At 45.7% G+C, this 26,492-nt stretch overlaps 3 protein-coding genes and 1 pseudogene across 10 annotated transcripts in view; 2 read left to right on the forward strand and 2 right to left on the reverse strand.

Moving 5' to 3' along the window:
* Window positions 1-8,266, reverse strand: part of RAB7B (RAB7B, member RAS oncogene family) — a 59,160-nt gene extending 50,894 nt beyond the window's left edge. The window contains exons 1-2 of one of the 5 annotated variants that reach the window (XM_033852618.2): window positions 8,000-8,155; window positions 7,577-7,712 (exon numbers count right to left, since the gene is read on the reverse strand). The gene's annotated coding sequence lies outside the window, so the exon portion shown is untranslated. Of the gene's footprint in view, window positions 1-59; window positions 5,962-7,576; window positions 7,713-7,999 lie in introns of those variants that run through there. The other 4 variants (XM_033852606.2, XM_033852602.2, XM_033852615.2 and 1 more) reach the window with 4 other exon arrangements.
* Window positions 5,274-5,430, forward strand: LOC117311233 (large ribosomal subunit protein eL39-like; annotated as a pseudogene).
* LOC109547137 (uncharacterized) overlaps window positions 6,809-26,492 on the forward strand; it is a 55,855-nt gene continuing 36,171 nt past the window's right edge. For 2 of the 4 annotated variants that reach the window (XM_073802376.1, XM_073802389.1), the window contains exons 1-2: window positions 6,809-6,926; window positions 20,757-20,934. The gene's annotated coding sequence lies outside the window, so the exon portion shown is untranslated. Of the gene's footprint in view, window positions 6,927-15,890; window positions 15,963-20,756; window positions 20,935-26,492 lie in introns of all 4 variants that reach the window. The other 2 variants (XM_073802384.1, XM_073802385.1) reach the window with 2 other exon arrangements.
* Window positions 16,004-25,215, reverse strand: CTSE (cathepsin E). The gene is given in 7 exon segments (XM_033856813.1): window positions 16,004-16,165; window positions 17,886-18,121; window positions 18,124-18,164; window positions 19,367-19,489; window positions 21,798-21,878; window positions 21,880-21,992; window positions 25,201-25,215. Coding segments are annotated over 7 exon segments (771 nt in total).

The following is a 26,492-nucleotide window of genomic DNA, read 5'->3' on the forward strand; positions in this document are numbered from 1 at the left end:
GGTCTCCCTGAGGCTGGAAGGATGGTGGCCCCGCCCTGTAGGACAGGCACACCTCTTACCTTTCAGCTCTACCAACCCCGTGGAGCACCAAGGCTGGACTGGACTGAACAGAGGCCTCGCAGACAGCCTGTGTTCCAAGCCTGGAGCCAGGGATGGAGGGAAGAGGAGATGGGGGTGGGACAAGGGGTCCATTGTTAGGACTGCTGAGAGGCTTTGGATGGAAGAGTGGCCTTCCTTCAGCCCGAGGTGTTGCTGCATTGGCAGAATCAAAAGGCTCTTCTCTAATGCAGCTGGTGGGGGTGTAACTGGTACATGTTTCTGGAAAGCTGCTTGGCAGTGAGTATTGAGAGCCTTAAACATGTCCCTGCCCTCCACTTCTAGGAATTTGTCCTAAAAACATAATCTGAAACGCAGGCAAAGCCTCTTGTTCAAGAATGTTCTTTCCCAGCGTCATTTATAAACATCCAACAATAAAGAAAAAAAATCATGGCACACGATGAACTATTAAGCAGCCGTTAAAATGGAGTTTGTGAGCATATTATAATAACGTGGGAAAACGCTTACGCCACAGGACCTAAATGAAAAACAGAAGACGCTAAACTGTACATACCATACCGCCCCCCCCCCCCGTATTGAAATGAATGCCTACTTGCATGGAAAAAGATCTAGAAAGAAATATATAAAAAACGTAAGTGGTTAATTCTGGGTGGTAGGAAACTATGATTTTAACTTTGTTCTCTATACTTTTTAGTACGTTCCAATTTTTTTTAACAACACACATGTCAAACATGTATTGTTCCTATAAGAGAAAAATACTTGTATGTCTGTTTTATACATGTAAATTATATATGTATATATATTGTGATTATTAACAAGATAAAGCAAAACTGTCTCAGGGAATTATGCTTAACTGGTTCCTTGGTTCGACCCTTACGCGCACACACATATATACTATTCCCAACTCCTGGGTCTTCTGACCTTGGATGCGGTAGATGCATTGAGTTAACCTTGATCTGACTCTGCCTGGTTGAGGTAGCAAAAGTTGGTCCGCTTGAACTTGTCTGGTATTGGGAAAAAGCTCTCAATTGGACGTCCTGAGGTTTTGGTTCTAATTCTCACTTTGCCACTGTGTGACCTTGGGCCAGTTACTTCCCCTCTTTGAGTCTTGGCTTTCCAACTAGAGGATGAGCCATCTGGGCCCCAAAGACCCGAGGCCCCTTCTGGTTGAAAAATGCTTTATCTACTGGAGTGTAACTGACTGGGCCACGAGAGCCTTGCCCAGGGCAAAAGACAAAGCAAATAGGAGCCCACTCCAGGGAGTCATCAGGGGAGAAAGGAAAGGGGGGAGTGATTACAGCAGAGAGAAAATGTCAAGTGTCCCGGCAGAGGCCCCAAGAAACTGCTGTGAGAATTCAGGGCTGGGGGAGAAGCTGCTAATCCAACTGGGCCCTGAGGAAATGACACATGTAGTTGGGGGTGATATTTCCAAGGAGGAAATGAAATATCAAAGCTCTGGGAACAGGGGAGTGGAGAAGGTGGATGGTTTGCTTCAGGGAAGGGTGAGGCGAAGAGTGTGGAGAGAGAAAAGCCTAGAAAGGAAGCAAGATTAAGATGGGTCATGAATACAGACCAAGGATTCTGTCATTCATTTATTCATTCGTCAAACATTTCCCACGCTTCAGACAGGCAGAGGAAGAGAATTCAAAGTATTAACAGGGGCTGGTATTTTGTAATGGGTGTCACCGCCCAGAAGGAAACCAGCCAAGGGAGAAGTGACTCAGAAGCTTCTGAAAGGCATGTGTCTCTAAGCATCAGTTACCAGTCGGGAAGGGGAGCAAGGGTGAGCTCTTTCCTAAAGGCTTTGGTACAACCCGCTAACTTAGCCTCAAAGGCCAATAGAGTGCCCTGGAAAGGGAGTCAGAACAAAAGGGAGGCAGGGGAAGTGGGAAGGGAACCAGCATTGGCTGAGCACCTGCAGGGGCTGCTCTGTAGGGCTTAGGAAATCATGAGCTATGAGATGAGTACAACGGGGGCTCAGAGAAGCCAAGTCACTCATAACTCATCTAAGGCCCCACAGGTAGTATACGGATGAGTTAATGTGTGAGTCAAAGGCCAGAGAAGGCTGCTCTGTGCCATGTTGCCCCCTGACGTCCTGAGTTTGAACCATAGAATCTGTGTGCACAGGATCTAGGGCACTGGGCTCAGGTTTGGTGAACCCCAACAAAACCCTGGTAGAGCTGTAGGGGATTGAGAGAAAGGCAGCCAAAGTGACAAAAGCCACAGTGGAAGCCAAGGGAATGGGCTGCTGAACAGGAGCCGTCGTGTGTGGACTGACCACAGGGGTCAAAAGAGCATCCTGAGGCAGAGGGGAGCAGATTCACACGTTGCCATGTGGAGTCGTCAACGCTCACACTATAAGCTAAGGTTTACTCGCCTGGTGGTGTTGTAGAGCACTTTGCGAATATGCAAATAAACATATCATAGGGAGGTTAATAAATGAATACATTATTATACTACATTTAACACACATAGTACATTATTATAATGCATTTATGGCACTAATTAAGGGCTCAAGAAACGTTAGCACACAGAAATATCTTGTGGGATTGATACTACTCTTATCTCTGTTTTACCACTGAAGAAACAGGTGTTTAGAGAAGTTAAGTATGTAGTTCATCTCTAAAAGCACGGTCTGTAAGTGGCAGAACTGGGACTTGAATACAGGCCTGACTCCAGAGATCACGCTCTTAGCTGCTAGGTCCTACTTACCGCCTTCTGTGAAACTAGAATGAAGATCACACACCCTGCCACTTGGTGCCCCTGTCGGAGAGTCTGGGGGGCTGGATGGTTCGGGTTTGACATGGTGCAGCAGAGCTGGTGTGCGTATGAAGGGAAAGCTGGGGTTGAGGGCGGGGTAGGTGGAAAGTGCATGCGTATAACAGAGGATCAATATCCACTATGTGTAAAGCACTCGACAGACAATCAAAGACAGCACAGAACATAAAAGCGGGCAAAGAATACGAATAAGTAACCAGTAGAGATCTTATAAATGATAAGTAGTAACCCTTGGGAGACACTTAAACTTACTAATTTTTAAGGACATGCAAAGTTAAAAAATACCACTTTTTTACCCACCAGAGTGGCAAAAATTCAACAGATTGATGATAATATTTAGTGTTGACAAGTGGGTGGGGGAAAACTCTTGTTTACTGCTGATAGACTCTGAATTGGCACTGTCTTTTTTGGACAGCAGTTTGACAGTATCAAAATTTAATATGCATATACCCTAGATTCTAATTCTAGGAGTCTATCCAACAGAAATACACATATGCGCAAACATACATTTTTACAAAGATAATTGCTGAAGAACATTGTAACCTAAATGTCCATCAATAAAAGACCCTTGGCATAAATTATGATCCATACATACTCTGAAATACTAGGCAGTTTTTAAATGAGTGAAGTAATGAAGTGGAAAAATATGACAATTTAAGTGAAAAAAAATCACTGAACATTTTGTATAGTATGATCCCAATTGTATAAAAACAACAACCCTGTGTGTGTGACTATATGTTTAATATTATATGTATGCTTGTCCTGCAATACATAGAAAGCTGTGGATAGATACATACTAAATGATTAATAGGAGGTGGGGAAAGGTAGATTAGAGGCAAGGAGCTATTGTTTTATTTTATATATGCCTTCTGTTAAAATTTGTTACACAAGTCTAAGTTGTTATTGTAATTAAAAATATCAAATAGGGCTTCCTTGGTTTCTTAACAGCGGTTAAGAATCCGCCTGCCAATGTAGGGGACATGGGTTTGATTCCTGGCCCAGGAAGATCCCACATGCCACGGAGCAACTAAGCCCGTGAGCCACAACTACTGAAGCCCATGCGCCTAGAGCCCGTGCTCCGCAACAAGAGAAGCTACTGCAATGAGAAGCCCGTGCACCGCAACGAAGAGTAAACCCCGCTCGCCGCAACTAGAGAAAGACTGCGTGCAGCAACAAAGACCCAATGTAGCCAAAAATAAATAAATAAATAATTTTAAAAAATAAAAAAAGCCTGGTGAGGATTTTTCAGTGTATGTGGCATGAACTCCAGTTTCCTAGCTTAAATTCCTGGAATTCCTCACTACGTCTAAAATATATATATATATCAATCAAATAAAGACAACATTTCTTTTTTCTTTTTTTTTTTTTTTTTGCGGTACGTGGGCCTCTCACTGTTGTGGCCTCTCCTGTTGCGGAGCACAGTCCCCGGACGCGCAGGCCCAGCGGCCATGGCTCACGGGCGCAGCCGCTCCGCGGCATGTGGGATCCTCCTGGACCGGGGCACGAACCCACATCCCCTGCATCGGCAGACGGACTCCCAACCACTGCGCCACCAGGGAAGCCCAACATTTCTTTATAAAGAGCAGGTGGAAGGATGGCAGCCCAAAGACATCTGAGTGTGACTTCCTGACAGGACAAGTCACTTTTGTGTCTGGGGCAGGAGAGAAAGGCCTCCTGGGACTCCGGAGTGATCATGAGTTTTGGAGTCAGAGTTTTCATCCCACCTCCATATATTTGTGACCTTGGGAGAGTTTCTTAACCTTGGTGAGTCTGTTCTCTTGTGGGTAAAATAGACATCACTCATGGCTGTGGCTGATTCTGCAGTGTCATGTTCTTGGCATGTGTCATGCTCTTAGAGCAAATTGGAAAGACCTGGTTAAACGGTTAAACATGGTGGGGGGCAGATACCTGATTTGTAGTGCCTGCCGCTTTCTGTGGTGTAAATACTCCCACCGTGGCTGATTTCAAGCTACCAGTGTGGATCATTCTCCAGTTCACTACAGAAGGACCCCAAAGTTCATCTAGTCAGACCTCCCACCCAGTGCTTGAGCCACCTGCACCATATTCATGGAAAGATGGCCAGACTTGCCCCACAGAACTTGCCTCCACTAGGGGTGGATTTCTCCTGGAAGCCACAGAAAGAATGCTCAGTTCCTCTGCTACCTGCCAGCCCTCCTGAGATTTAAAGCCTTGGAGTTTTACTTGAGTCTTTTCTTCTCCAGATTCTTATAACTCACCTCAGCCTTTTCTCTGAGCCCCCTTCACCCACCACTGCCCTAGTTCTTCCTCTGGCTGAGCCCTCAAAGTCTGCTGCCATGCAGATTCCCCTACACCCCGCCAGAAGGGCAGGGATTGGCTGAGGCTGCTATTTGCAATAGCCTGTCTCTCTCTTCCCTTCTCCACCAGCTTGGTGTGTGTGGTTGACTCTGTTCCTTGCCATGCCTTCTCACAAGACATTCAGGATCAAGCAATTCCTGGCCAGGAAACAAAAACAGAATTGTCCCACTCTCCCAGTGGATTTGCATGAAAACTGGTCATAAAATCAGGTACAACTCTAAGAGGAGATATTGGAGAAGAGCCAAGCTGGGTCTGTAAGGAATCACACACGAGACGGCCCACATATCGATGCTGTATCAAGGTCACTGGCATCTTACCATATCTAGCTGTCCACTGTCTGGACAGCAGGACATGTTCTACTGGGAAAAATGATTTTCCTCTTTGTTTCTATGCTTCTGCACTAGCAGGTTGGTTCAGTAGTAAATATGTGAGCCCTTTTGTTTGAAAAATAAAATAAAATAAAACAGCCTGGTCGTTGGTCCCAGGATAACTAGCAGCAAGAGGGTGACCAGGACTACATCACTGGCAATGGAGGGTGGCTTGAGGGTAGACACTGGATGGGCTCACCAGGGAACCACGTGCAGATTTCAGACTGTGCCTGAAGGTCCTTCTTGTAACATTTGGGCTCTGCCCTTGGCTGGGCTTTGGCAATGTCTGTCCTTTTAAGCCTCCTTCCTCCCACTCAGCTGACTCAGATACTTTAAACCAGTGCATCCTCCTAGAGGCCAGACTGAGTCATCACCCTCCACTGTTAAATAACAGTGAAAAACAGGTTTGCAATGCAGGGCCCCCCTTCAGCCGGCTCAGGTCTGAACAGAGCAGAGTCTGCCGGGGACTGTTCTCCACTGCACGTGGCTAACTCTTCTCCCCATCTTGCCTGGCAGGACTTCTAAGCCCTAGCCTTGCCCATCTGCCACAGCTCAGTGTAGCTCAGTGCCCAGGGAGTGAGAAAGATGCAGTTGATGCCTCCCCAGTGCTCCCACCCCATGCAACACATTCTTTTTAAAGTCAGTCTTCTAAGAACTCTTGGACCTGCTGTGTTTTTACCTTCCCACTTTGTTTCTCTCTACCCTCCTGGCCCCAACCGGGACGCAGACACAACCTTCCGCCTAAAAGAGGTGTTGGGTGAGGTGTCATTTCTGCTGACGGGGGGAGGGATGAGAGGCAGTGAGCAGGGGGGCAGCTGAGATTTCTGAAGCAGGCAAAGCCTCCCCTCCTCAGATCATCTTACCCCACGTCACTGCCTCCCCTCTCTGCTCCCACGCTTTGGAAAATAACAAATGTATCCACCCTAAAACATAAATGGGATTTACAATCTTGAAGTAAGTTTGCCTTTGAAAAGAGGCTATCGGGGAGCATACGCCTTTATTGCCTCGCAGGAAGGCTTACAAGTCTGCCTCACCCACCCAAATCCTAGCAGGTTTAGACCTGCTCTCTCCGGGAAGTGTACCCACAGCCCTGGTTTCAGGAGGCTCAGCACTCCTGTTCTTTAAGTTCTCTGGGGGTATTAGTTCTATTTCCCCAAGTAGGCTGTCAGTGCCCAGTGGGCAGGACAATGCCTCACACCTCTCAGTATCCCCCCAAAGAGTCTGACCCATGCCGGGGATACTGAGTCTTCAATAAATAGTCATCTATCCATCCATCTTTCTGTCCATCCATCCATCCATTCATCTGTCCATCCGTTCATCAGTCTATCCATCATCCAGCACATGGACTGCATGCCTACCACGCACTATGTAGGTCTGAGGATATAGGTAAGTTACTATCTCCATGTGACCTGGGGTGGGGGATTGATCTGTAAGTCCAAAGAAATTATTTTTATTAATATACAATGCTAGCAACTATAGGACACTTTGCAGTTAAAAACATGCCATCATAGCCCGGATTTCAGAGTCAGGAACAACTAGTTTGTGGCAAGCTGAGACTAACATCCGGGCCTGTCCAACGCTGCTCATTGGCTCCCCAAGCATCACAGAGCTGTGCTGAGAGGCGTAATTACAGTTTAGAACAAGAGGGACACTCTCCTACTCCAGGGGTTCCCCCTTCCCCGATGAGACCCGTGGGTTGACACGGTTCCACCCCAGAAGGTGCCCTGTCAAAGTGGCGAGGAGACTCTGGGTGCTAGCAGGACACGGCCCTGCTGAAGGGCTCCGGTCTCTGGCTGGCCCTTCTCTGACTGTGCCGGCAGCTGCATCGCTTTGCTGCTGACAGCCGGCCGTGTAGAGCCCCGAGCCGGGCCCCAACTCCCCTGGCTGGGCAGGGAGTCCTTTCTGCCTTGGCTCGCTGCCACCCCCTGGGAGTTACTCAGGCGTGGGTGTTCTTTGGGCTGGATCTAAACCCTGCAGCTGACAGATCCTAAGCCTCCCTTGCCTCCACTCCTCCCCACACCCCAAAACCCAAATACCTCTGGGGCTGCTGGAATAGACAGGAACCGAGCAAAGCTTCCAGGGCCCTTTCAGCCTCTGATGGCAGGCGGGGATTCCCTCTGGGTCGGGGTCTCCTCTTAGAGCAGCAGTCTTGGCCGGGTCAGAGGAAAAAGGCTTTGAGAGGAAAAAAGAGTTTGTTGAGGCTAAGACACTTCCTTCTGAGTTTTCCTCCTCTCCCTCTCATGCACAAACTTGGGAAAGCTGCAAAAGAGGCTGGGCTGGGGTGACCTCAGCCGTGTGGGTGGAGGGAGTGGGAGGGTGGGAAAGCCAGGCTTCCGAGCTGACTGGATTTGGGGCCCCTTGAGAATTTAGTTTACAGGGACTCTGGTCCTGGGGGGAGTGAGGCATAGGAGGCATGAGGGTGGGCCCTTGTGGGTCAGAGGGTCTGCAAGGTAACGTACCAGTGTGTGGGCACCATAAAAAGCCTCCGGCTGCTTTTAGGAACTTCTGCCTCTGTTGCTGGAAGCCGCCCAGGAAAGGGGCCCTTTTGTTGGTTGAATTATCAGACTCACATGTGCAGTAGATTCCCTCCTGCCATCAGCCTGGTTAGGAGAGGCTCTAGTCCTCACACCTTGCCCTCACTTTAATACCGCACACACACACCACATCTACACACACACACACACAAACACACCACATCAACACACACACACACACACACACACAGAACCAGACTTGTGAGATGGGAGGCAAGTCCTGACATCTCCCTGTGCCTCTCAGATGAGAATGTGTGACCCAACCCGAAGTTCTTAGGAGACTACAGGAAGTTAAAATGTTAGTGTGAGGCAGATTTGAGCTGCCTGGAACTATGCCTTGGGTAACTATGGCTGGCAGATTAAACGGGAATAAAGTGAGTTTAGACACGCCCAGATGGATCCCTTTAAGGCTTATAATACATTTGATGCGCCCCTCCGTTCCCACAGTCCTCCTGAGATGGGGTTTTTCCTTCTTGGAGTTCCATCCTTTGTTTAATAATCCTCACCGTCAAAAAGTTCTTCCTTTTCTCCAATCTGAGTCTCTGACGCTGTTTCTTTGCTACTGTCTAGGTCTGTCTGGTCAGGTAGACTATACATTCCTCAAGGGTGGACTTAATATCCCTGAACCCACACTAGGCCACATGCAGTGCTAGATACAGGCCCTGGAGAGGAGTTTTTGGTGGAACAAAAGCTCCAGTTGAAGCTCATTTCTTTGTTTCACTAGCAAACATGCCTGGAGGGAGGGTGCAGTGATTTCCATGAAGTGTAGTATTGGACAGGATACATTAAATTTGGAAAAATTCTAGGACATATTCCACTTGGTTTACTTTGGAAAGGATGCCTCCATTCGCCCTCAGGACAACCACTGGTTTATGACAGCCAGTTTGCCCTTAATTTGGTGCCCTTTGGAATCCCCTGCCCCCCATTCTTCTGCTTTTCTGAGATCAGGTTTTAAATGAACGTGTGTGTGTGTGTGTGTGTGTGTGTGTGTGTGTGTGAGAGAGAGAGAGAGAGAGAGAGAGAGAGAGAGAGAGAGAGAGGGAGAGAGAGGGAGAGAGACGGGTATCTGTAGAGGTATAGAGGCACATTTGAGCCTCTTTCAGAGAACATGTAAAAGTTACCATGGGCCCAACGGCTGCTGTGGGTGCTTTTGGGTAGGGGAAGTGAACTCTCCTCAGCTAGTCATTACAGCCTCTGAATATGGGACTGAAATTTATACTTTTAGGGGATGTTTGCAAACTACCCTTAACACCTTTGGAAGCCAAGTCACTAACCACCTTCAGGCTCTAGTCCCCACTTCCTCTGTCTGCATGGATCAAAAGCCAGCAACTTCCCTTCTCTTCCTCTGACACATGCTCCACTGGAAAATGGCGTCCAGCTTCTACTCTGCAGGGGAGGCCCTGACACTGTGCATTGAAGTTCCTTCCTTTCTTCCCTCTTGCAAACATTCATTCAATAATCTGAGTGTGTCAGACCCTTTGGGGGACACAAAATGGATACTTGTATTTTATCAATGGAAATAAGACATGGTTCAAACTCACCTCTGGCCCTCACCACCGCCCTGCCAATGGTGCATTCTGAGCTGCCCTCAGGCTACCGCCTTGCTGGAGGTGGCTGTGTTTGCTGCAAATCTGTAGTCAGCTTGGAAACTCACCTCCTTGTATCTATTCCCCTTCTCTTTCTTCTTCACTTCCCTTTCCCCCTTTCTTACTTCCTTTGAATTGAACTTCTCAATAAAATGTTAAATATAAGCTTCTGACTCAGGTATTTTAAAAAAAATTTCCCCTTAAGGAAACAGGCCCAAGATAGGACTCCATAAATATTTGTTGGGTAAATGAATGAATTGTAGGACAAGAGGTCAGGCTAGATAGTGTAGGATGAGAAACAGAGATACAGGAGCTAATTTGAAAAGGTCATAAATGTACAGGTCGTCTGCTTAGAGATGTTGACACAGGGGTTGTCTCCATTGGTTGCACTCAGCAGAGACACATCATCCCCGATGTGGGAGAGGGTAAGGAAATGGAGAGGGGAGAATGAGAGAGGGAGAAGAGGGCTGAGGCAGAACTTGAGACACACTCACATTTAAGAATCAGGAGAAAGGAAAGGATCCCAGCCAGAGGCCTGGTGAGGCAGAGACGACCAGTGTTCATTCAAGCCCCCTTACACCGCCAGGCCACAGCTCACTGCCATTTCCCACCCCCTATAGACAGGCATGGTCATGGACCACATTTTAGCAATGGACAGAATGGTGAACAAGACAGAGCCCCTGGTCCCATAGAGCTCAAGTCAAATGCATATAGAGAAGTGTCCCGCTGGTACTGGGCCTCTTTCAAACCTGGCCTGGGAAGACTTCTTATAGGAGCTGCCATACTCTATCCCTGTCCACAGGACAGTAGAATGACTCTGAGGTCCTAGGGGATGTGGGAACCACAAGGCAGACGGATCCCAGGGTTTTGAATCATCGACTCTTCAACTGGCCTCTCCATGAACGAGGAATACACTTTGATTGTGCTAAGGCACTGTGATTTGGGGGTTTCATTGTTATAGAAGCTAGTGTCATGTCATAACCTGGCAAGTGTTGAAAAGATGAGGGCAGATGTTGAAGCTGAGGAGAGGGGGCACACTATGGTCCTGAGGCCTGGACCTATAGCTCTAAACCCTGATGTGTTTTACACACCCCAAGTGTGTGGGGTGTTGGGTAAGTTCTCACATAGCTTCTCTCCCCTTACCATCCTCTTAAGCACAAGTTCTTCTTTTAAGGGTTCCCCAGCCAAAGTCACTGAGATATGCTTTGGGACTTTCCTTAGAGAGAAGAGCAGACTTCACAGTCCGGAGGCCACCGACTCTCACACAGGACAGTCATCCCAGCCCCCCTCTTACAGTGAGATGCACGTGCCAGAGTTCTTTAGCTGAGAACAGACACAGTAGGAAGGACAGAAGGAGGGTAGCCCTGCGACCTTGGCACTCTGTGTGCCCGCCATGCACGGCTCAGCTCCAGGCGCCCCTCTGTCCTGTGGGGTCCCACTCAAGATTCCCATTCCCAGGAGAGAGAGTCTGACAGGTGTGACTTGAGGCCTGTGTCCTCCCCTGTAATGTCACTGGTGATGACGGGAACCCAGGAACCACCAGGAGAGGCCATAGGACTTAGAACAGGAGGGGAACCATTCCTCAAAGGAAGTGATGCCCGACACACAAAAACAGCAGCCTCCCCGGAACCCTTTGGCAAGGTCTTATCTCCATGTAGGAGCAGACATGAGGACACTGTTTGAATCCTTTTGGGGGTCAGCAACCATTAACTTTTCAGCAGCTTATACATTTTTATTTTAACAAGTAAACATGATTAGGGGGACTGTTTAGAATCTACCTTTCATCCTTGCCTTTGAGATATCCTGAACTGGCAACTACCTGGGTGGGGGAGGAGGATGAATCAGAAGCAGTGGATTAGGAGCTGGGAGACATGAATTCTACCTTCATCTCTACTTTTTTTTTTTTTTTTTGCGCTACGTGGGCCTCTCACTGTTGTGGCCTCCCCCGTTGCGGAGCACAGGCTCCGGACGCGCAGGCTCAGCGGGCATGGCTCACGGGCCCAGCTGCTCTGCGGCATGTGGGATCTTCCCGGACCGGGGCACAAACCCATGTGCCCCGCATCAGCAGGCGGACTGTCAACCACTGTGCCACCAGGGAAGCCCCATCTCTACTTTTGACAAATGGTTTCATTGTTTTATAACCCAATTTCCCCATCCACAAAACAGGGTAAGAAAACCTCCTCTGCCTAATTTACAGATTTGTTGTGAGGGAAAGAAGAGGAAAGAAAAGAAGAGAAAAGACAAGAAAAGAACAACAAAACACCGAAAACTCCTAAAAGGATTTTAAGAAGCCAAAAGTCAAATATAAGAGCAGTCAGTTAGCAGAGCATCTGTTACGGGTTAAATTGAGTTTCCCTAAAAGATAGGTTGAAGTCTGAACCCCTGTACCTCAGAATGATCTTATTTGGAAATAGGGTCGCTGGAGGTGCAATTAAAATTGAGATGAGTTCATAGTGTGGTAGTATGGGGCTTTAATCTGATGTGACTGGTGTCCTTATAAGAGGGAAGAGTCACAGAGACAGAGACACACAGGGACGCACCATGGGATGACAGAGGCTGAGACTGGAGTGATGCAGCTGCAAGCCAAGGAGTGCCGAGGATTCTAGCCAGAAGTCTGGAACAGGTGAGGAAGGTTTCTCCCCTACGATTTCAGAGGGAGCATGGCCTTGCTGACACATTGATCTGGGTCTTCTAGCCTCCAGAACTGTGAGACAATAGATTTCTGTTGTCTTAAGCCATTCAATTTGTGGTACTTGGTTATGGCAGCCCTAGGAGATGAATACAGCATCCTTTAACAGCTCCCAGGGCACAGTGAAGCTTTGGCCAAACTTCTTGGCCCATCCCTGAGAGGTGGTGAGCTAGTATCAGACGTGGGACATGGGACACGGTCCTGGGTTTCAGAGGTAATAACCACTGATGTGAAGGTCACAAAGAGTTAAGGTCAGTTGTGGAAAACCCAAAGCAGCTATTAGGGTTAAGTAGGTTTACACAGGCAGCAGGATTTTAGTCCACACTGACTGAAAGCATCACTTCTGCCTTGAGGGACCAGAGTGCTCAGAGCAGAACTGGGTTCGGGCAGCCTTGGGACTGAGGCTGATTTCACTTCCTACAGATGTGATTGAAGCATCACTTTCATACTTCAGCCTCCACCACTCAGGCTCCTGGATCCCCAGGCTCTAGGCCAGCACATCAGGGTTGCTGCCCACGTAGAAGTCACCCTTGAGGAGAAAGTCTGCAGGATGCCCTCTAAAGGTTGGCGCCCGCCCTCACAGAGCTTGTGTTGTTGACCACTCCACTATGTTGCTTTTTTTTTTTTTTTTTTTTTTTTTTTTTTTTGCGGTACGCGGGCCTCTCACTGTTGTGGCCTCTCCCGTTGCGGAGCACAGGCTCCGGATGCGCAGGCTCAGCGGCCATGGCTCACGGGCCCAGCCGCTGCGCGGCATGTGGGATCTGCCCGACAGACCGAGGCACGAACCTGTGTCCCCTGCATCGTCAGGCGGACTCTCAACCACTGCGCCACCAGGGAAGCCTCACTATGCTGCTTTTGACTTAATTGCTTAAATATTGCTCTGAAAGCAATAATTTAGTTTAAAAAATGTGTGTGTGTGTGTGTATATATATATATATATATATATATATATACAGGCAAAAAGAGAGTAAAAACAAAGCAAAAAAAGTGTGTGCATGTGTGTAGCTGTGAACTTCTTGGATCCTGATGCTTAGAGGGAAGGGGTGCTAACATTATGACCCAAGCGCTTCCATCCAGATAGGCTCAACTCTTCCCAAGAGCTCTGCAGGGAGAATATCCCAGAGACACAAAGTAATTAGCCAAGGATGCCAGATTGGTGAGGGGTGGAGCCCAGATGTAGATACAGGCTTAGGGTTAGGGTTAAGCCTGGTGTGTTTTCCACGACCTCTGCTGCCAGAAGTGACAGCCAGGGCCTGCCCCAGTTGTCTTGCCGGTCTTGGGGTGTCTCTCTTGGCACCTGGCACAGAACAAATATTTATTAAGAGAGGGTTTGATAAATAGATTGACACTGTGCTGAATGAGTTAGAAGAATGTACTGATGGGAAATCTACTGTTAAATGAGAAAAGAAAAAGGTTTCCTTACCAATAGCCATCTCTGATAACATATGCAAGAAAAAAGTCTGCATAAGATAACTTCAGATTGATAATAATGTTTATCTCTGAGGAGGGGGCTCATGGGGGACTTTCACATATTTTAGAATAAGAAAAACGCTGAAGATATTTCCATTTTGAAAAAAGCAACATTGAAAGGAAGGAAAAGAAAGACAAGTTGTTCCTAGTGGCAAAGGATGGTCCTTAGACCCAGATTCCCCATATCAGCTCACTTAGGATGGGCCCTGGTTCCCAAAGGTAAAAAGCATTTGTTCACAGCCTCTCTCTCCCTCTCTCTTTCTCTCCAACCACACCCCTCCCATATACTGTGAAATATTTTCATTTACAACAAACACATGAACACACTGCAAGGAACCAGAACTGTGGGAAAACAGGCCCAGAACATCTCTTTGTATTGAGGTCAAGTCAAAAGTTCACAGGAACTAAATTGAAAGGGCGCCCACTGGCTAAACGTGGGGTGATCTGAGCATTAAAAAATGGCAGGAAAGTTGAAACATACTCATTATTCTGAAAACTGGTAAATAAAGGGAAAGAAGCAGGTAATCTTGCCTTTCTTGTATGAGCTGTACCTCATAGTGGACAATAGTTAATGAAAGGGTTGTTTTTTATAGAAGAGTTCCAGCTAACAAATACAGGAGGAAAAATAGAATTAGAAAAATCCCTGTTTTCAGCCCCTAGTGTTAGTGTGGATCTAAGCGAGGATCATCAATGGCTGCTGAAACCTTTAGGTCAAACGCTGAAGGGAACGTTATCGTGGGTGGATGAGGCTGACAACTCGGGAACCCACCCATCAGTCCTAACGTTACAAATTGAGCAGCGCCCGGCATTATCTGTCCCCGATGGGACACAGTAGAGGTACCCAGCACCATTTATGAAGTGTTCCTTCCACGAAATAAGGCCTCTAGATCTAACTATCGTTTTATAGGAACAATGAACTCAGACAAACCTGTTACATGACAGCTCTGGATTTCAACCAGTGAAATTCAGAACGTGCAACTATGGATGAAAAGAGACATTTCAAACAAATGTACTTTGTGAACCTTGAATCCTGACACAAACAAGTCAACCATAAAAATGACCAAACATTTATGAGGCAATAGGAAACATCTGAACACGGACAGCACTTTTAAGAATACTGGTTTCCCACACAGGGAACTGTATTCAATATTCTGTGATAAATCATAATGGAAAAGAATACGAAAAGGAATATATATATATGTATAACTGAATCACTTTGTTGTACAGCAGAAATTAACACAACATTGTAAATCAACTATGCTTGAATAAAATTAACCAAAAAAAAAAAAAAAGAATACTTGTTTCCTTTGCTATCTGAAAGTAGAAGTTTCCTATGAAACTATGCTAATGGACACACCTTGCTAATGGACACACAAATTAAATCAAGATAAAGCTCAGATGCTCACAGATACAGTTCAAAGCTATGGAGGCTTGATGCCCAGATGCTGAGTGTAGTTCCCATGAAGGAGCTTGGTGGTACCACTCTCACTGCTTGGGTATGCCCTGCCTCTATAAAAGCTTGCTGCAAAACAAACACTGACTGCTTTTTTCAATTTCTGTCTTTTTTTCATAAGTGCAAAAATCCTCTTTGGATTCCTTTAGTTTAGGGAAAACAGGTACTAATGTAGGTCTTTCATAAAAGCAAAGTGGTATAAAGTGAACTTTTGAAAAGCAGGGGATACCTGTATTAGAAGGGTTTATGGATAAATATTTGATGTGGTGATTTATGATGTGATGCTAAGAATTTTACTTTAAAATAATCCAGGTATGTGGGGCTGAAGAGAGGAGTAGCTGGTGAAACAGATAAAACAGGCCCTGCCATGTGTTGATGGGTTGTGGAAACTGAGTGGGGCTGCACAGGGATTTATTGTACTATAATTTCTGCTTGTGCACATGTTCGGAAGTTTCCATAATAAAACATTAGCAGAAAGCGATAAAAAGTATGGGCATACAACTTAATTCTTCCATTATGATGTTGGTGGAGTTGGTGTGTATGTGGGTATATGAAGTATGTGTGTGAGTGTGTATGTGTGTGTTCTCATGCTCTGTTTCATTCTAATTTGGGTTGCAGCTCTGGAAAAACTGCATTCTATTGAAAAGAACTTTGACAGCTGTGGAGAATGTTCCAACCTAATAGGCCCAGGTGAATTTCCAGGGGGACTGGCACAGACAGAAGGCCCCTGCTTAGGGGACTGCTGGGACCAGCCCCACATGGTTATTCCCATGGTCAAAGGCAGTAAAACTGTTTAATGATACATTGCTTAGGGTCCAGAAGGACCAAGCTGGAGGTTGGATGTCAGAACCTTGAAAGCCACTGATTAAGAACTTCATTCCATCCATGAATTTCTGGAATTGGAAAGAAGAATATAAATGACGTATAGGGAAAGAAGGAAGTAGTGCTGTCTAGAGGCTGTACTGTGTAGTAGTGGTAGCTATACCAAATGGCCTTGGACAGCCGCTTTACAATTTTGGCTGGTTGGTTCTTTCTTCCGTTTCGTATACCTATACATGTTTACTCAAAAAAGTGTTTGCACAATTTCATATACGTGGGTCTTGGCTTCTAAGTTCTGCAATTTTGATAATTGTTCATCTGTTATACACCTCCACTCCTTACCACCATCTTAACGATTGGGAAAACTGAAACCTTGTTGCATGGCTGGAACAGCAAAAGGTTTGGCATTAGAAGATCTTGGCTTAAATTCTGGTTTCTTTAGTTTCTAGCAAAGCTCAACTTAATTTTTTAAGGGAGAGTAATTGCTCTGTAAGTGGCTAGTCACTGCTATTCTCTTGAGTTCTGGGAAGAATCATTGGAGTGGCTCCTTCAAGTTATAAGGCAAGTAGGTATCCATTGATCCGTGAGAGGAGTATAACTGTCCCAACCTTATTTGGTTTGGTAGAGCCTTGGGGTCTAACAGGCAGAAGTTGTCTTTCCAACAACCATTTGAAATTTGAGGTTGCCGATGAGGGTTTGGGAAAATTCACTGAGAGCTTCAAGAGTCTTCTTGAGAGGAAGGGGACAAAAATGCAAAGTTATGACAGTATCCTTGATGGATTAAGGTGGCTCTGATCGAAAACTGCTAGCATAAAAGGACAATAGCACCATAATGGGTACAGGGAAGGGTGTGCATGTGAGCAGGGACTCACATAGGGTGAAGGGGAGAGAGTGTGGGGTGTTGGAGTGGGGAAAGGTGTATAGACTAATGAACTTGGCACAGTTGAAATGTGTAGCTTGTCCTCAGCATCATGTTCACAGTGGCAGCTCTACAATTCCTTTGTTGGAGGAGCTTAGGAGACTTGACATGAAGCTTGTGTTTTAAAGCAAAACATTGGTTTTCACTTGCATTGTCTGTTTATATCTGGTGGCTTTGGGAAGGGGTGAATGGAGATCAAGTTATGGGGGTAGGGAAAGCCCTCTGTCTACACCTTAGTGTTTCCATCCTGGTGCAGTCACCCTGATGCTGCAGATGACTCTTGGGCAAAGTTGGTGTGTTAAAGTGTGTCGCCAAAGAAATGCGATATTGAAAATTTGGGATCATAGTTTTCCAAAACACCTGGAAGTTCCCTTTCTACCTCACTCTCCAAACTTACCAATCGCCTGCAACAAGACATTTTCTTGTGTGAGGAGAATGTTAACTTGAATGTTAGAAGAGATATAACCTTATTCTGTATCCCCCTACCTCTAGCAGCTCATATCTTGAACCATTTAACTCTCTGAGTATCCTCATCTATCAAATGGGCTAATAATATCCCAGTCTGACTTGGTGGTTGAAGAGATTAAGTTTTGTCAGTTGAAAAGTCCTACCTGACAATGTCAGAAAACCTCATTAAATGGCTTGTCCAAGGTTTGCTGCTGCTTCGTGGCAGAACAGGAAGTTAGAACCAGCCCAGTGGCGTTTCCGCCATCGGCAGTACCACCCCTCCCAAGGGGAATGCTTTCAGAGCTAGATAAGATGGGAGGGGGGCAAGGGGTAAAGGCACCCTGAGTACAGGCGACTGTTTGGAAAGGGGAAGTGGCAGCCGTGTGAGGATGGCCCCGTGACTTGCAGAATAAGGAAACAGTTCTCACCAGCAGGGTGTAGGCAGTTGGTTGGTGGGTGTGGGGGACCCCATTGATGGTGAAGGTGACATCCGGCAAGACACTGATGTTGACACACTCCAGAGTGTACAAAAATAGAACACAGGGGATCTATTCAGAGGCTTCCCAATTCCCCGTCCATGGGCTCTGCCCCAGTGGTCTGTGCAGTTGCCTGCTACCGCCTGAGGGGCCTGTGATGAGGGAGGTCCCTGGGTCCACAATGGCCTGCAGCCTTCGGAGAAGAACATCATGGTGCCTCCCACCTGGATTCTGAGGACAAAGGAAGCATCGTCAGCTACTCCTACCTGTTCCTTCCCCTTTCTCCCCCTAAGCTTCCCTGGCACCCCAGCAGCTCTCAGTCTCTGCTGGGTTCTCTAATCTGCTGAAGCACGTTAGTAATTTGCATTTTGGTCTCTCTTACCACATGAGTGTTTCTCTCTCTCTCTCTCTCTCTCTATTTTTTTGACTGAAATGCATAGCAGGAAATATATTTACTTCTTGACCCAGTACACACACACACACATGCACACACACAGGCAGGAAATAAAAATTTCATGACACTGTACTTAACCTTAATATATGAAGTACACTCTGATATTTTCTATTTTAGCCCATTTCATTAAAAAATGTAGGTCACGATCCCCTAAAATGATGTCGTGACCCATAAATGGGCAAATCCTTGCAGTCTGAAAAACCCTCAGTAGACAGTAAACATTGGAGCCTTTTTGGCTTTTGTATCTCTGTGCCTAGCACATGCCTGTCCCCTTGCAGGAACTTATCTTCAGCTGAATTGAAACTTGAATTACATTTCTTTGAATTCCTGCACCGTCTAGTACAGTGCTAGGTATGTGGCAGGAATCTAGTTCCACTTTCCCTGATTGCTCCGCGCCTCTGTGTGTGTGTGTGTGTGTGTGTGTTTGTGTGTGTGTGTGTGTGTGTGTGTGTAGACTCAATCAATGCCACCCCCTCCATGAAACCCTTGAGGAGTTCTTCAGATAGAAGTGGTCTTGCCCTTTCTGGTCTGGGCCACTTTGGTGGTCCATCTCATGAAGTACTGACCACCTTCTACTCTACATGGTAGTAGTTTGTGTATAGGTGTCATCTTCTGCAGTGATTTGTGAAGGCAAAATCTGAGTCCAATTCGCTTTTGCACCCCTGTGTCATTCAGCCCTTGTCTTACATGTTAATTAATGTTGAATGAGTAGTTGGCCGAGTGTTAGTATTTACTCTCTGTTGAATTGAAGATACACCACATGTACAAGAAAGGAAGCTGAGAGTTGGTACCATGTGTCTGCTGCCCCGTCCTGCCCCTCTGCTCAGCACCTCCATATTCTAGCCTCATGCAGCCAGCTCCCAGCATCCTCTCTCAGTGACCAGCAGTTTCATTCAGGTCAATTTAGTTAATCCAATTTCAGCTGAGCCTGTTATGAGTTCTTCCCTCATTCTGTAACTACTCTGTGGAGGATACTTACGTGTCTACTGCAATCTGCCAGTAGACTTGTTTGGTGACTGGGACTCAATCTATGTTCCCAGAGAGATGGGAGTGGTCCTAGCCTCTGAAAATCAGCTTGCTACCTGCACCACCTCCTGTGTCACTACATGGAAAGAAAGGCAGATTGTCAAGGAAGGGCCACTGGAAAACCTCAGGGGCAAGCCTCAGCCAGGCCCCTGCTTCTTGGTCTGGTCACTCACACCAAGTACCTAGATAGGCAGAAATATCAGCCTGCGTTTTGAGACCAGGGCTTCTGACTGCTGCAAGCTGATTAGTTGGAGCCTCTTGGGCAAACAATAGAAACAACTCTGCTCAATGATTTGTGAATATCCTCCAGCTTCTTGGATAGAAGGGGTAAGGAGGTGAGAAATGGAGACCACAGATCTGATCAAGCAGAACTCATGCAGCACCAAGGCCAGGACCATCATGGGGTGTGCATTCACCACGCAACTTGAGGCACCCCCGAAGACTCCTTTGCCCCAAGTATCTTCTCCACTATTATGGTGGTGCCTGGAATTTCCACAGTATTCACTCTTTTGTGTTAGGCAAAGATGTTAATTGAACACGAAGTGACTTACTGGAGCTTGAATATTTATTAATATTGTGTTGATTTCTCAGAATATGTTCTGCCACCTAGCAGGATCCTGCAGAAATAGGACCTAAAACTGATTTGTTTTCAGGAGGAAAAGAATCAGAGAAAGACAAAACTTGGGGCCCTGTATGCAGGGCAGTAAAGGGGAAGGGAAGTGGATATCTGTGGGAATGCAAGGAAAACAGTTTTCAAGGCACGAGGGGGGAGGAGCTGATGTTTGTTGATGGGCTTTATGCAAGGCGCTGTGCTAGGAATTTTTCCTGCCTCATCTTATTCTCATGGCAGCCTAGTGTCCATTTGAGAAAAATGAGGCTCATGGAGATGAAGTAATGCAAGAGGGGGGATTTCTATTTTTTTAAATTAATTTATTTATTTTTGACTGTGTTGGGTCTTCGTTGCTGCACGCAGGCTTTCTTTAGTTGTGGCGAGCAGGGGCTACTCTTTGTTCTGGTGCGCGGGCTTCTCATTGCAGTAGCTTCTCTTTGTTGTGGAACATGGGCTCTAGGCATGCGGGCTTCAGTAGTTGTTGCACGTGGGCTCAGTAGTTGTGTCTTCCATGCTCTAGAGCACAGACTCAGTAGTTGTGGTGCACGGGCTTAGTTGCTCTGCAGCATGTGAGATCTTCCTGGACGAGGGCTCGAACCCATGTCCCCTGCATTGCCAGGCGGATTCTTAACCACTGAGCCCCCAGGGAAGTCCCAAGAGGGGGGGATTTAAACCCAGGTCAGTCTGACTGCAAAGTCTTTGCTGTTTTCCACCACAATTCACATCTTTCCAGGCTGAAAGGGAGCAGGAAGCTCTGAAGGGAAGAAGCGAGGTGTCCAGACACCTGCCCTCTTACTCACAGTTCCGTCTCCACTGCAATCAGGCTGGAGAGGAAGCCATGTGATGGAGGAGATTCAAAGCTCTCCATGTGAGAGAGGAGAGCGAGAGAAATGCGCTTCTGCTGAAACAGGGTAAGCTCAGGCCAAGTTTTCTTGGTAAGGAGTCAGAGAGGTAAGAAATCTCCTCCCTGACCCTCCCAGGACCCCAGGTAAATGTGTCCGAGGGCTGGTGAGTCTCATGACCTTTTCCAACCACAACATGCAATGTAAAAAATCGTATAAATCGGCAAAGAACACATAAAATCGACCCTCTTAGCCATTTTTAAGTGTACAGTTCAGTAGTGTTAAGTATATTCATATGGTTGTGCAACCAATCCCCAGAACCTTTTCATCCTATAAAATTGAAACTCTATACCCATTCAATAACTTCCTGCTTGTTCCTTCCCCAGCCCCTGGCAGCCACCATTCTGCTTTCTGTCTCTATGAATTCCACTACTGTTAGAATTTTCTTCCTCTTTCAGGCTGAATAATTTTCTGTTGTAGGCATATACTACATTTTGCTATTCCAGCCATTAATGTGTAATTATTTTATTGTCAGCTAACATTTGAATTTTTTCCCCCACCTCCTCTCACTAGAATTAAGCTTTTTGAGGGCAGGGACTGTCTTTCTTGTTCCATTGTGTTCCCAGTGCCTAGCAGCATGGTGAGCACATAATAGGGGCTTGATAAATATTTATTCACTGCATAAATGAATGTCCAGTCCCAGAGATTCTTTAATTACTCCAGTGTGGTATAGTTTACAAAGTCCTTTTTTCAATGACTTTGAGGCAAACCCCATTTTCTCAATATTCAGAGAGGGTAAGTGTTTTGCCCCAAATCACACAGCTGATACAAGACCAAGCAAGAGCTCCAACCCAGGTGTTGTGACTGCTAAGTCTAGACGTGTTGTTTCCCTATAGTCATAACCTTAACCTGGTGGGGCTGATGGGCCTTACCTACTCGTGTACACAGAAAACACGGGTAGATCCACCAGCTTCTGGGCCATTGTGTCTAACACTGGGGTCACCCTTTCAGCACAAGCAGGGTTATCCCAGGCCCAGAATGCCATAAGACTCTGCATTCATAAAGAACTGGTCAGTCTCTGTGACACTCTCTTCAAATTGCTGACCGACCTCAGTCAGTCCTTCTACCTAATGGTGGAGCCTGAAGGAAAATCACACAGATCTTTGGCAAACGGGCTCAGATTCTTGAAATCTTCTTCTGTCCTAAAGCTAATGCTTCCCCTACTCAATTTTCCTTGGTTAAATGGATACAACAATTTTTGCCATGCTCCCATCCACTTCATTTTTTCTATGTAAACATTTTTTATTGAAGTATAATACAGAAATCACAAGTGTACAGTGTTTTCACAGACGTTACAACCCCATTGCCAGAAACCCCTTCAACTACCCTGCCCGTCATTGAGACTTTCCTTAAGAGTAACCAATCTCAAAAAAAAAGACAAAACAGCAAGATAACCCATCTCTTGGCTTCTAACAACTTATACTATCTTTGCCTATTTTTGAATTTTATATGAATGGAATCATATGGTATGAATTCTTTTTTATCTGGCTTTTGTCACTCAACGTGATGTTATTGCATGCTGTTGTAGAATTTTCATTGTCTTTAGTATTCCGTGGTATGAATATATCATCATTATTTATCCATTCTACCACTGATGGATATTTGGGGTGTCTCCTGTATTTGACTATTGCTAATAGAGCTGCTTGTACTTGTCTTTTGGTGAACATGTGTACTTATTACTGTTGGATGTATGCCTAGGAGTAAAACTGCTAGATAATAGAGTTTGCAAGTGTTTTGCTTGAGTAAATACTGACAGTTTCCCAAAGTGATTGTATCAATTAACATTTCCAATATCAATGTTTTGAAAGGTCCAGTTGTTCCATATCCTCACCAATACCAGCTGTTGCCTACCTTTTCCACTTTAGTCTTCTAGTGAATATGCAGTGGGCTACATTGAGGTTGTAATTTGTATTGCCAGACGACTAATAAAATTGGACATTTGGATATCCTCTTTTGTGAACTGGGTTATCTATAATTTTCTTATTGATTGGTAGGAGTTCTTTATTTATTCTGGAATAAAGTCCTTTGTTGGATATATGTACTACAAATATCTTCTCCCAGATTGTGGCAGATGTTTTTACTCTCTTAATGGTGCTTTCTGATGAACAGAAGATATGAATTTCAGTGTAGTCAAATTGATCAGTTTTCCCCCTTATAATTAGTAGTTTTTAAAAACTTGTTACAAAAATTTTTGCCTACCTTAAGGTCATGAAGACATCTTCCTACATTTTTTCTAAGAGCTTTATTGTTTTGCTTTTCACATTTATATATATCTACAGTCTATTGGAAGTTTGATAATGTGTGAGTTAAGATCCATTTTTTCTTTATTAGAAGTCAGATTTATTGAGATATGATTTATACACAATAATTCACCCTTTTAAGTGTACAGTTCAGTGATTTTTGAAACACAAATAGTTTCTGTTCGCTAATATTTTGTTTACAACTTTTGTGTCTACATTCATGAGAAAGAAACTGGTCTGTAATTTTCATTTCTTGTAATGTCCTTTCCAAGTTTGTTATTAAATTTATGCTGGCCTCATAAAATGAGTTATGAAGTGTCCCTTCTTTATCAATTATCTGGAAGAGTCTGTCTAAGATTGGTGCTATTTCTTCTTTAAATGTTTGAGGGAATTTACCAATGAGGCTACCTGGACCTGGAGTTTTCTTTGTGGAAAGGTTTTTAATAATAGAGTCGACGTTTAAATAGATACTGGAGTATCCATTCAATGTTAAATAGATATTGGAGTATTCATTCAGTGTTAAATAGATATTGGAGTATTCATTCAATGTTTAAATAGATATTGGAGGGTTATATTTTCTAATTTTTTTCTTGTGTCAGTTTTGACATGCTCTGTTTCTCAAGGCATTTGCCAATTTAAAAAAATTGTCAAATTTATCAAAATAAAATGATTCTTGATATCCTCTTATTATCATTTTAATGTCTGTAGCGTCTTTAGTAACATATTACTTTTTATTTCTAATATTGTTAAGTGTATTTTCTTGCTTTTTCTTGAACAGTTTTGCTAGAGGTTTACCAGTTTGATTAATCTTTGTAAAGAGTTCATTCCTGGCTTTGTTGATTTTCTCTATTGTGTGACTTTTCTATTGTATGAATGTTCCACTCTTCTAGTTATTATTTCCTTCCTTCTACTTTCTTTGGGTTTGATTTGCTCTGCTTTGTGGTTCTCTTGTTTTTTTATTTGTTTGTTACTTGAAATAGTTGCTGAGACCATTGATTTTCAGCTTTTCTAATACTCACATTTTAGCCTGTAATTGTTTCTTGAAGGACTGCCTAGGTGCATTCACAAATATTGACGTGTCATATCTTCATTATCTGTATCAGTCAAGGTTTTTAATAAGAGAAACAGAGTCATTAGGAGCTATATCTAGAAAGGATTATATTCTAGATATTTGCAATTGTAGGTCCTGGCTAACAGAGTACATTAGGATGTTGCTTCTGCCCTGGTGCTGCAGTGTCAAGTCTACAGTTTGGACAGTCAGCAAGGGAAGGCAGATGTCAAGTGGGAGAAGAAGGGTGAATTGAACCCTTAAGGTTGAAGGGGAACGGGAACCTGCACTGTTCTCTCATCGCCTCTAAGCCTCAGTGATGCGGGAGCCTGCAGCACAAGCTGACACTGTCTGTCACAGAGGCCACCACTGCTGTCACACATGCCAACACTCCTAGCTCTGGAGTAGGGGGTAGGGGACCTGGATTAGGTCAGCTCTGCCATGACCAGCCAGCGATCTGGCAAGTCTCTTAACTGCTGCTGCGAGCTCTGCTTTCCGTCTCTGAAGCCCAAGAGGCAGATGGACTTGGAGCTTGGAGATAACTTGGGCCCTGCCTTGGGCTCCAGAAATGTTAAAAAGGACATCAAAAGGACTCGGGGACCAGCCCAGACCCTTGACCCCTGCCCCCAAGTGAACAAATCCTCTTTGGCATTTACCCACTTTCCAGGAGTCCCTCCTTTTGACCTTTCATTGGGGAGAAAGTGTGAGCCAGAAATGGCTGGAAGTGGTGAGAATTCTGGTTAGCGCTGAGCCCTGCCGTGATTTGCCCCTAACTGCCCATATGTGCCATCGGGACTGAAGATGGTCACTATGGAAACCTTACCCTGAGAGACTTCCTTCAGACCCTCCAGGCAAGCCCACTTCTATAGCACTGAGGCACAGAGAGGTTAAGTGACTGGCCCAAGAGCATGCACTTCACTCAGTGGCCAGGATAGGGACTCAGGCCTCCTGCCTTCCAGGCCAGTGATCTTTCTGCTACAGAATTACCATCATCATCACCATGATCCCTCCGTCCCCTCCCATCTTCCAGGCCACTTAGTTCCCATATCCCCTTGCCTCTGTTTGTTGTGAGTGGAGGGTGTGGCTGGCTGACACGTGAGAAAAAGTTTGTTGGTCTGTGCAGCCGTGGCCACCCGGCCACTGACTAGATCAGAGACATCCTGGATGGTCTGCGAGGAGCTCCAGGCTCTGGCTGGATCTGGGAAGTTTGGCACAGATTAGAGGCAGGAACGTGGGAACGTTTGTCAGAACTAATGGGTCTGTTATCTCTGGAAACACCCGGAACCGCACCTGCCCCGGCTGCAGGTTTCTGATCCTCCCACGCTAGAACCAAATATTGTTGTGGACGATTTGAACACTTCCCCTAGGGAACAAGAGCCCTTGGGCACGTGGGTGATGGTGTGAGTTCGCATATGTATGTATGCGTGTGTGTGTGTTCTTTACGAAAAGGGAGAGGGAAGAGCATTTGGGGTGAAATGGTACCATGTGGGCAAAAACAGGTCATGGTACAGACAATGATCCGGTCTCTGCAGTCTGTCAGCACTGGGAGAGGGTCCTAGCGGGGGGAGAGAGAGAGAGAGAGACAGAGAGCGTGAAGCACCTCAGGCCTCAGGGATGTGGATTGGAGGCTGCTTTGGAAGCAGAGGTTTTGTGTTACCAGAACATGTGAAAGCTGTTGAGGGTGACACTATGCAGTCAACTTTTCTGGAGCTTCAGCTTCCAGAATGTAAATTAATAATAAGAGGCTGGTGGCTCAGCGCTCTGTGGAAATTGGCTTTAGCAGGGTTTGATAGTCCTGGAGACTGTGCGTCATTATGAGACATAAGCAGCACCTGCCCTCACGCTCAGCCGGCCCCTGACCACAGTGGGGCCAAGCAACCCAGGATGCTCTTGGCCCTGGCTCTGCTGACATCAGCAGCTCAGCACGGATATGACCAACTGGAAAACGTCCCAACCTCGTTCTGCTCGAAGTTGATGACTGGCGGGAAATATACTATGCGATGTGTAGTACAGCAGGAAGAGGGCCTGGATGGGGTGCCTGGACCCAGACTTGGCTCTGCCATTCACTCACCATATGACTTTGGATAGATCACTTTTCTCTAAATCCAGTTTCCTTGTCTGTAAAATGAAGAGGGTGGGTTGGGTGATACTACAAGGAACGTTTTGGGGGCATAGGCTATGTGCCAGCCTCTGCCCTAAGGATCTTACAAGCATTAGCTCATTCAGTACTCACACCAGTCCTATCAGGTAAGTATTATTTTTAAGCCCATTTTACAGAT

The sequence above is a fragment of the Tursiops truncatus genome, chromosome 1 (assembly GCF_011762595.2).
Source record: "Tursiops truncatus isolate mTurTru1 chromosome 1, mTurTru1.mat.Y, whole genome shotgun sequence".
NCBI lineage: Eukaryota > Metazoa > Chordata > Mammalia > Artiodactyla > Delphinidae > Tursiops > Tursiops truncatus.